Source organism: Lactuca saligna, chromosome 4, assembly GCF_052625555.1.
Source record: "Lactuca saligna cultivar CGN05327 chromosome 4, ASM5262555v1, whole genome shotgun sequence".
In the NCBI taxonomy this organism is placed as follows: domain Eukaryota; kingdom Viridiplantae; phylum Streptophyta; class Magnoliopsida; order Asterales; family Asteraceae; genus Lactuca; species Lactuca saligna.
This window is the reverse complement of record NC_136420.1, coordinates 20,488,722-20,500,033: the sequence shown is the minus strand read 5'-3', so window position 1 is coordinate 20,500,033 and position 11,312 is coordinate 20,488,722. Positions and strand designations below refer to the sequence as shown.

The following is an 11,312-nucleotide window of genomic DNA, read 5'->3' as shown; positions in this document are numbered from 1 at the left end:
TTCCACGGAGCGGAAGCTGGGCAGGCTAGAGCCCATGATTTTTTAGGGTTTTCAACGTATTTAAAGGTAAAAATTTATGTTTTAGGGCATATCCTTAGCCTCTATCACATCTAGAGTTCCTTGAGAGCAACCCTAGCCTGCTCTTCATGATTTGAGATCCTCCTCCCTCCTTGAACATCTTCTAGTGCATATTTTGGGTGTTTTGGTGAAGGAAGCAATAAAGGTTGTGCTTGGAAGCTTGTGGATTCCTACATTCATCTATCTGTAGGACCTTTGTAAGTCACAAAATTCCTTGTTTTTTGGTATCTTGTCTTTGGATCTTGAAGTATTATAAGTTGTAGTCCATGTTTCAAGAGTTTTGAGTGAGAGTTGTGATTAAAGTTTGCAACTTTATAATCTCAAAGGTCTCTAAAACATTATATGTTTCAGATTTGGACTCACAAGTTGTTTTAATGTCATGGATTAAGTTTTGATTTTATTTCTTACCATTTTGACCCAGTGTGAGACATACATGGCCATAAAGTCATGATTTTTATGGTCATTTGTTATGAGAAGAAGCTTTTTGGAAAGTATGAAGGATTGTCTTAACGGATTAAACTTTGAAGGAAGAAATGTGTTCCGAACCTAAATCCCATAAGTGTAGTTAGTCAAGTAGTTTATAACTTATACATAATTTGCTATTTTAAATAAGTATATCCATTATCCAACCTAGTCTTTCAAATCTTGAAACAATCTATAAGATCATCCATTTACAACCACAACATAAAGCGTAAAAAACAAATATAATCACCGATGCAACATATAACACAACCTTCCTAGCATAACAAAATGCATTTTCACAGAAATTAAATAAATAAAAAAACGACATCAAACCTTCAAAACTTAGGAACAAAACGCATAAATGAAATGAAATATTACCCATTCGTAATTGCAAAACTTCGAACACGATCACACAATTCACAGCTTGTTATCATACATAAACTCGTTTAGTCCTCACAGAAATCGGCCTCTTTGTAAAATCTAGTTGCTTCACTCCCGACTCCATCTTCCACCCTTCACCAAATCCTGCTTCATTGTTTCCAGAATGAAACTCCGGTTGTTCTTGTTCTGCATCCATTCCTTTATCATAGTTTCTTGATGACAAAAAACCAGTATTATTGTTTTCAGTATCATTGTCACTATCATCGAAAACAACCGTCTTCATCTTCTCCAATGACTGCTTATACTTATCTGAATCAGAACCATCATTATCTCCGGCCACCGTGATTTTCCTAATTTTTTCGCCAGCATTTTCTACCTTATGTTCATGTTCTGCTTTAAGGTTTAGGGCAGATTCATATTCAGATTCAGATTCTGATTCCGATTTGTGACTTTTCTCATATCTCATCTGGAGTTTTGATTTATCCGGCTTGGAATCAAGTGCTTTTCTTGGTCGGGAATTGGGGCTATCGGGATTATCAGAATCGAAAGATCTTGGCCGGGAGAGCTCCACCGCGGCTCTGGCGGCAGCCGCTGCATACGCAGCTGATTCAAACGCGGCTTGTGCAGCATCTTGTACATCCCTGAATTTCTTCATCCCCTTTCTGGACTCCGAGAAACTCGAAACTTCAACGAATTCATCCCCCAAAGAATTCGAAGTGTTTTCAATCCCACTATGAGTTGATACATCCGCGACTTCTGATTGATTCTGTTTTTGTTCAACAACCCATAGAATTTAATCGTGAGTCAATAATTTACTTGAAATCTTTACAGCTTTTTCATTGAATCTGATTTAGTTTAGTTACCTCTTTAATCACTGGAGACACATCGTCTAGTTGCAGAACGATGCCATTCTCTGTAGCGATCTCCTGAAGCATCCTCATTCGGTTCTCCAAGAATGGCTTTTGGGGAGACAGTTTCTGTATCATCTGATTAACACCATCAAAATGAAAACATACTCTCGATGTCAAAATTTCAACTTAAAATGAACAAAATATCGATCTGATATGTTACAAATCATATGAAATTATGAATCCTGGTTTATGTTCTTACCCTCGTGTTAACTCCACAGTTACCCCGTAAATCAATAGCACCATTAGCAAATTCCTTCCCGAAACGTGCTGTGAGAATCGCCCGAATCTTTTGAAGCTCCGGGAACTCTCCACATCTCGGAGCTGCGTACAGCAAGCTTGATGCTGCCTCTTTTAGTTCATCAGGGCAATTCCTGATGTAAATTTGCAGAAAATGATTATTCGCAGAAACTCAAACACAATGAACATGCTAAAAAAACACAGAAATCACGTACTTCTCTTGTTCTATGAGATTCACCATTTGTAACAGCAGATGACAGTAACCATCCATCATTACAAACGCATCAAACATGTTCTGCTCCTTGATCACTTGCTCAACCTGTCACATCACATAATTTAAAGTTTAATTAATGGGGTGGTTCTTAATAGAATCTTTGATAGAACTGGAGAAAGTGGGTACCCGATTCAGAGCGTGTTCATGGTGGTTAAGGTTGAGGAGTTTGATGATATCGGAGCGAGCCACCCCGAGGCGAGCTTGACGCTGGTTTTTGAGGACGGAGAGGCGGGAAATGGCGAGGTTAACGGTGGCTTTGAACTTTGAGGTTTCGAATTTCCGGCCAAAGAGAGCATCGAATTTTCTTCTGATTCTTCCCATGTTTGCTTAGTCTTCAGTGAAGAAGACGATAAGTATGAAAGGAAGAAGCCTTAGGAGGCAAAGACAACAAAAGAGAGAAACCACCTTCTAACTTTTTGTTGTGACGATTGAAATTTTACAAACATTTTATAAAGAAAATTCAAATTTCTACACAACTGTCCATTAGTTTACACTTAAACCCCTCTTGGTTCTGAAAATATACAGTTTTAACTCAACATGTTATTATCTACGGTTAATGTTAGTGAGGTGATTTTTTCATTTTAAAAAGTTGATTCATTTTAATAAATTGATTCATCGAATGACTAAAGCTATGGGGTTGAGAGGCAAAACATTTTTGAGAGCTAACATGGTGAAATTAGAAGCCAAAATGAAGATCTAGTCAAGTTCCAAGTCAATCTTATTTAAGAGAAGTATTAAGGGTAAATGATACAAAAAAAAAAAACATTTTTTTACACAAAAATTCGATTTTAACACCGTGTTTTTTTTGTTTCAATTTTAACACCGTTTTTTCCAATTTGTTACAATTCTGACCACTTGACCGGTTAACCAGGTTACATACTGATGTGACATGATTACGTGTCAGTTTTAATGATGTTGCATGCTAACATTATACGCTAAAATGTTAAAATTGATTCTTTTTCTACAAAAAACACTAAGTTTTCACTTTTTTTGATTTTGACACTAAGTTTAATTTTTTATTTTAATTTTGACACTATGTTTTTTTTTGTTCCAATCGAATATCATTTATTAAATTTTGTTCAATTTTGTCTATTTTCCATTTGAAACCGTATAAATATATTTTTTTTTATTACATTTTAAACTGTATAAACTTTTTTTTGTTTAAAAACCACATTTGTATTTAAATACAATGTGTTTTTTTCTTACATTCAAAGCAGTAGTTATATTTAGAGAATCAAACTAACCATAAACTTCTAATAATATGTAAAAATTTGATGGGTTGCAAACTTGATATCTGAGTTTTGGTCGACTACACGCCTCCAAACCTCCAAACACATTTTAAAGTTGCATATTTAATATAAAATACAATTTTTATATAATATAAAGATATGGTTTGAGTGTAAAAAAATGTATTTATACAAAATTATGGTTTTTAAATGAAAAAAAAACGTATTTATACGGTTTAAATGTATTAAAAAAAATATTTATACGGTTTCAAATAAAAAATTGTCAACATTGAACAAAATTGAAAAAATGATGGTCGATTTGGAACAAAAAAACATAATGTCAAAGTTGAAAGAAAAAATTCAACTTACTGTCAAATCGAACATCATTTTTTCAATTTTGTTCAATGTTGAAAATTTTATATTTGAAAACGTATAAATATTTTTTTAATACATTTAAACCATATAAATATGTTTTTTTTTTTTCATTTAAAAACCATAGTTTTGTATAAATACATTTTTTTACACTTAAACCATATCTTTATTTATATAAAAATTGTATTTTATATTAAATATGCAACTTTAAAATATGTTTGGAGGTTTGAAGGCGTGTAGTAGATCAAAACTCAGATATCAAGTTTGCAACCCATCAAATTTTTACATATTATTAGAAGCTTATGGTTAGTTTGATTCTCCTAATATAACTAATGCTTTGAATGTAAGAAAAAAAACACATTGTATTTAAATAAAAATGTGGTTTTTAAACAAAAAAAAAATATGTTTATACAGTTCAAAATGTAATAAAAAAAAATGTATTTATACGGTTTCAAATGGAAAATAGATAAAATTGAACAAAATTTAATAAATGATGTTCGATTGGAACAAAAAAAACATAGTGTCAAAATTAAAATAAAAAATTAAACTTAGTGTCAAAATCGAAAAAAAGTGAAAACTTAGTGTTTTTTGTGGAAAAAAAATCAATTTTGACACTTCAGCGTATAATGTCAGCATGCCACGTCAGCATGTAACCTGGTTATCCGGTCAGGTGGTCATAATTGTAACAAATTTGAAAACACAGTGTCAAAATTGACAAAAAAAAAATACGGTGTCAAAATCGAATTTTTGTATAAAAAAATATTTTTTGTGTCATTTACCCAAGTATTAAAGGTAGCATTCTTCTCTATTTTTGCGTTCTAGGTTTAAAAATGCTACATAAATCTAAATTATATGAAAAAAAATATGTTATTAGATTAAGTTATGTGGTGAATTCTTTGTTTATAAGATCATTTTAATGATGTAAGTTCATCTCATTGACCAAAAATAAAGTTATGAAGCCTTAATGTGGATTTGAAATAATAACTTCATGAATTCATCCATGAATCCAATGAAATTCGATATAAAAGTATGGAATAGGTTTATAATTGATTTTTAGATATAATTTCAATGATCTTAAGTCCAAAACTCCAAATTATGTGTTGAAATCTCAATTTTAGTCAAAAATTGATGTTATGAAACTTTGATAAAGTTTATAAGCTCTAACAATGGAGGATCATTCTTGGTCTATTCATATTTAAGTTTAAATATGAATTTAGCGTTTTCTAATGATTTGCTATTTGATCTTAATGTTCAAAGTTCAAATCATTGGAGAGATTTTAATCTAGTGGTAATACTTAAGTTTTAAATTTCTAATTAGAAGATGATGAATATCATTTTTTTATTAACGAATTGTGGATGTTAATCATATTGTAATTTTGTGTCAGAACAAATCATTAAACTTTGATTAAGCATCCTAAGTCATTCGAGTTAGAATTAAGAGTGTTTGGAATCAAAATGTACAACATGTGAAAGCTTAATGGAGGTTTAAACTCGTTTGTGTTGTCAAGACATTCCACTTGGCCGAGTAGAATCATAAAATGATTCCACTTGACCGAATAAAGCTCTACTTGCATACATGTAATTTTTTTTAATCAATTTCCAATTTTGTTGCTTCCATAACCTTCTATAAGCTTAGGAATGATAGGAAATGAGTATTTTAGGTTTATATGCTTTAGTTTAAGTATATAGAAACAAATTAGCAATTAATTACTGTTAAACGTGTCAAACCCAACAAATAAAGGGGTAAAATAACTCCTTAAACACTACTACTCCGTACTAGAAATGTAATACAAGGTAAGTAGGGTCGATCCATAGAGACACAGAACAAATGTTTATACCTTTTTGCGGAAGGTACAATAATTGGTCACATAAATGGGGGATTGGTATGCAATGATTTAAACAAGAGGATAAAGCAATAAGTAAATGATCAATTAAATGAAACAAATTCAGGATTTGTGAGAACTCCAACTCTATGCAAGACAATTTAACAATGTGATTCCAAGGATGAAATGATATCTACTCAATTCCACATAAGTTGGTACTTGAAAATGTTAACACGTTCTAACACTTCCCATTCACCAAGTTGTCAAATTCAAAACAAGCTCTTTGAAAATAACCTAACCTTCTAATTTATGTCTAAACAAGCTCTTAGATAGAAATCAAAAGGTTGCAATAAGATTTATGTGAATGTTCCCAACAACACCCAATACTCCTCACAAGCTTAGGAGTGTAAGAGTATGTGAATAAGATTTACACTAAATTCATTCAATGGAAATCAATTTAGTGTTTGTTACTTAGTTGAATTCACAAAACAATTACGGATTTTGCAATTTGATAACTTGAATGACCTAACCCTAATTCAAATGGCCAATAAGAATCACAATTAGAATCAAACATTAAATTGAAACAAAATCAAATTCACTAGGTAGGAATTAAAAGCAAACATCAAATCACATGATTGAAATCACAACTAAAAAGTCAAGACATGAAGTTGGAGAAACTAGGGTTCTAGCCACTCATGACTAGAACAAGATCACAAATCTAGAAAATGAAATTAAAGTTCTTAAAAAATGAAATCAAATGTTCCCAAGTGTTAATCAACTTCAAAATCCTCAATAAATTCGCCTTCTCTACTCCAAAAGTCGACCCCCTTTGTAAAAAGTCGGTTCCCCCTTTTAAGAATGGTGAAAAACTGCTTTAAAACTCACGTTTACGTTTACACTGCCCGTGTAAATTAACACTGTCATTTACACGGTCCGCGTAAACGCAAAAGTATACTTCGCAGAAATCTACGTTTACACGGCCCGCGTAAACGCAAGGCTTCCATTTACACGGCCGTGTAAACGTCTGTAAAGCCAAAATCCTCATTTCTTTGATATCTTGCTCCTCGGTGCTCTGCAAGTCCTGAAATTTTGTCCGCAACTTTTATTTACCTCCTCCAACAAGATCCTACTTCCAAAAGTCCCTAAAATATCATAAAAGTGTGTAAATGGAATTGCATCATGAAAAATCCCGAAAATATGCAAAATGCATGAGTTTAAACCTAAATGTAATGCACTTTTATGAACTAAAACTACAAAATGAATGCATGAAATGCACCTAACAATTACTCAAATTATTTGATGTTTAGGTAACTAATTGAAATCTAAACAACGTGTACTTGCAACAATTGATGTGATTTTGTTACCCAATAATGTATATCCTTATTACGTATTGTACTTTAAAACATTCCTATAAATGTTTTCTTATATGAATTCACTACTTAGAGATACTATATGTTATATGTGTTCATTTATGAAATGTTTTTTAAAGAGTATTATAATGGAGCAATATTTTGAAAGAGATTTTGTTTATCAACTTATGTATCAATGTAGGTTGGGTTGGACTTGGTGTGACACTTATGGGTACCTAATTTTTTGAAATTTTGAAAGAGTTATGATGGCATTCGTGAATGCCTTCACTTACATGAATGGATTTGGTATCCCTAATGTTGTCTAGTGTGATGAATCGTTGATACCTAATTGAACTTTGAATTTGACCGTACATTAAAAAGTGTATAATATGATATATGTTCTCTATACATGAGCCCTAACCTTCAACCATCATTGTGAGATTTGTACTACTAGATTGACTTAGTGATTGAGAGTGGAAGCATGATGCATTGCATTTTTTTTGAAATTGTTGACTTATTATCATGTTGTTTAGCAATGTTTAAATTTAAAATGTATTTCCCCAATATTGAATCTATACATGTATTAGTGGTTTGACTTTGGGTTTGGATTGTCGGCTTATCCAATACCCTTAAGAATTGACCCTGATTATGCTCAAAAGGATACTCTAAGCTTAACCTACACATCTTTTGACATGTATTCGGATTGAAAGACTTACTTAAATACCAAATATGAAGTTTCAATTTTAAATATTTAAAAAATGTTGTAATTATGATTTAAAATGTTGGTAAGGTTTACACTTTACCTTTGTTTCTAGTTATTTTGTTACACCATGTATGCCATTGACAATTTAAACTTTTTATTTGTTAAGAGTTTGATTGTTTGAGACCTTTATCCAAAAATTGATTTTTAAACATTACCTTTTGTAAACATATTTTAAAAGTTTAATTTTTTAAATGGCTATTTCAAATAACTCATATGCAAGTGTCTCAGTGGTACACGTCTGTATTCATTGGTAGTGTTAGATAGTAGTTGTTGAATGTTCTTCAAAGAATAAGAGCATATTGAATGCTCTTCAAATCTTTATAAATTTTGTATTTATAAAATGTAATGTCCCACAAATAATGACATAAATTTTTTTATTTTTAGATTAATTAATCGTTAATACATAACATCTCCATAAAACCAAGGTAATCAAAATTTATCAAAACTTCATTAAATCAAAGTAATTAACAGAATGCGGAAACATGTGGTGTGTGCTTTGCAATCATCCTGAACTCTTCCATTTGAAAACCGAAGCACCTGAAACATAAAACTAAAAATCGTAAGCATAAAGCATTGTAAGTTCCCCAAGATACCACATACCATTTATTCATGAATCACATATTGGGCCCCCGCCCTCCATCGGGCCTCGCCTGGTATTGAGTCCGACTCGGCCATGGGCCCCGCTCAAATTACAGATCTGTTATTCTCAGGCCTTACATGTCACTGGGCCTCATCCACTATACACATACAATATATCACATAATCATGCTGACACATAAAATGATCATAAACACTAGCATATGTTCCAGTGGTCTCGAGTCCCACTCAGCCTCTAGCCTCGGCTGACATTGAGCCCCGCTCGATACACACATAACCATATATCCATATGACCACAATAACACATGCAATATTCACAAAGACTATAGAATACCATACAGTTATCGAGCCCCGCCTGGTATTGGACCTCGCCCGTAATCATAAAAATATATAATGATAACTAACATACGATGTCCTTATTAGGCCCCGCCTGACATTAGGCCTTGCTCGGTAAGCATATTATCATATAACACTTGCAAGAGTCTAACATACATCTAACATCCTAACAAAAAACAATAGGCCAACATTGGTGCCTTCGATCCGCTAGATCTAATGAGGAGACTCACCTCGCACTGCCGAATAACACAGACGGTTCCTGGCTGTTGGCTGATAGATTCCAAGAACTGTCAAAATCAAAACAATACCCAATTATCCATCGGGTTCCAAACTATAACCATAAATCCATACTTGGGGTAAGAATACCATTTTACCCCTAACCAAGCTTGATCCAAGACCAAGCAAACTCACAACTTTAAAGGCCTAAAAGCCAAATAACCAAACAAGGCCCAATTTTCCAAATTGGGCCCAAACCCCTTACATGGTCCTTACCTTAAAACCTAACCAAAATTCCTAGGCGAAGACACTTATACTCAGACAACCCATTAAGAAATCAAACGCCCAAGCCCAAAAAGGAATCCCAACACTCAACCCAAAAGGCTGAAATCCCCCTAACTGAGTACATTTGGCGTACTCAGCTATACGCTAAGCGTACATGCAATTTGGCTTGCATTCTGCACATACAAACTTGTACGCCCAACGTACTCATCCATTAAGCCAAAAATCCATTAAGCACTTAATGCTCATGACCAGAGGTCCAAACCACAAATATACTTATTAAAGAACGTCTAGAACCATAAATTCATTGACGTGATGACTTTGCATGCCCCAAAAGAACCCAACATCAAAATAAAGCAATATACTTTCACCAAATGGACCCTAACTCATGTATGAGTGATTCCAAACCCTAAAGGAGGCAACTTTATGCATCTAGAACCTCATGGACACGAAGAGTAGCAACTCATAGCTCCTAGAGTGGTACCAAACCACTATATCTTATACTTAGGACCCAAATGAACCAAAAACTCATACAAACTCGATCCAAGCCAACAATGAACAAGATCAAAGCTTATTACCTCAAACAATATGGAAATGAAACACATAATCCCGATCCATAAGCTCATCCTTGATTCACATCCTTGCATCAAACTTCATCTTCTTGGAAATGACCCGAAAACACCAAAATACACATCATGAGCTAAAAAATTACAACCATGGAGGCTTAGAGATGATTTCTAGGGTTTTGGGGACTTGGAGGCTGGTAAGGAGGCCAACTAAAAAAGACTTGATGTGTTTAAATAGGGTACAACTTCCAAATTAGGGTATTTCCTTTAACCTTCGTACACCCCGCGTACTCCTCGTACGCCCAACGTACGAGGTCTCACATCCATGTTCTAACCATCACAGTATGCTAAGCGTACACAACATTAAGCTCAGTGTAATACCCTTCGCAACAGTACACACTGCATACTCCCTAAGTACGCCCCGCGTACTAGGGTTTCCCTACAAACCCTAACATATTGCGAAGACCATAACTTCTTTGTTATAATTCCGATTCCGACGATCCTTATATCCATAAAAGGAAATGATAAGCTCTACACTTCCATAAACTCATACCTACCTTACCAAATCCCGAACATTTTCCATAGAAGCCCGAGCTGACAAATTACTGAAATACCCTTTGACTCCAAAATACAAAGTGAATACCCAGATCATCCAAATCACATTATCCAACCCAATTGAGTCCAAATCTCAATTCTTTAAGGGTCCCACGCCCAACTAATACTTAATCCCTGATCACTACCCTAAAATAGAAAACGATTCGAAACAGGGTGTTACATAAAGTCTCATAAGAATAATAATAATTATTATTAATAATTTAATCTTTTTGGAAATATATAAATAAATAGAAAAAACACGTTATATGGACGTCATATGAGTAAGTTATGCTATGCTGACAAAAATGTCACCGCCGTATTACTCTTCTAACCGCTATCCACTTCTCTACTTATGATGGTTTTACTTGTTTACATACTTTTTTAAAGTTTAAAAACTTGGAATAAATAAAAAGATTAATGAACACATATGATAAAACGGATAGTTGGTTAATTAACCTTATTATCTAAAGTTGGAGGTGGGTTTTAGCATTCAAGATATTTGATGGTGATTATTAACAATGTATAATTGTGTAGAGTTATAAATTCATACTTTAAATGTTTATAATATCATCTAAAAAAGATATAAAAAAAAAAAAAAAAAAAAAAAACAATCCTGTTAATTCAGATCAATATAAAGAGCTTATTTGTCATGCTATCGATGATTAAAGTGTTATTAAAATCAATATCAAGAGCTTATTTGTCATGTTATTGATGATTAAATAATTTATCCTAATTTTTATTAAACATTATAGAATCGTTACAATTTCAATGAAACGAAAGGCAGAGGGGCTTTGTCAACAAACATGTCGACAAAAGACATCGACCACTCCACTTGATGTAAGATG

At 33.1% G+C, this 11,312-nt stretch overlaps 1 protein-coding gene across 1 annotated transcript; it reads right to left on the bottom strand.

The window, feature by feature from the left end:
- Nucleotides 1-711: 711 nt before the first annotated feature.
- LOC145041358 (uncharacterized) lies at nucleotides 712-2,764 on the bottom strand. Its single transcript, XM_078989380.1, has 5 exons — nucleotides 2,470-2,764; nucleotides 2,285-2,388; nucleotides 2,032-2,203; nucleotides 1,785-1,907; nucleotides 712-1,687 (listed from the first exon to the last, which is right to left on the bottom strand). The coding sequence occupies exons 1-5, from the start codon at nucleotides 2,662-2,664 to the stop codon at nucleotides 971-973; spliced, it is 1,311 nt and encodes a 436-aa protein (XP_078845506.1). The 5' UTR covers nucleotides 2,665-2,764; the 3' UTR covers nucleotides 712-970.
- Nucleotides 2,765-11,312: the final 8,548 nt, after the last annotated feature.

What these genes read in the sequence shown, in the direction of transcription:
- LOC145041358 (XM_078989380.1), bottom strand. Translation starts at nt 2,664, where the DNA reads ATGGGAAGAATCAGAAGAAAATTCGATGCTCTCTTTGGCCGGAAATTC. An exon ending in ACTGTGGAGTTAACACGAGG is followed by an intron (nt 1,908 to 2,031) that starts GTAAGAACATAA and finishes GGTGTTAATCAG; the next exon opens with ATGATACAGAAACTGTCTCC. An exon ending in TGTCTCCAGTGATTAAAGAG is followed by an intron (nt 1,688 to 1,784) that starts GTAACTAAACTA and finishes GAACAAAAACAG; the next exon opens with AATCAATCAGAAGTCGCGGA.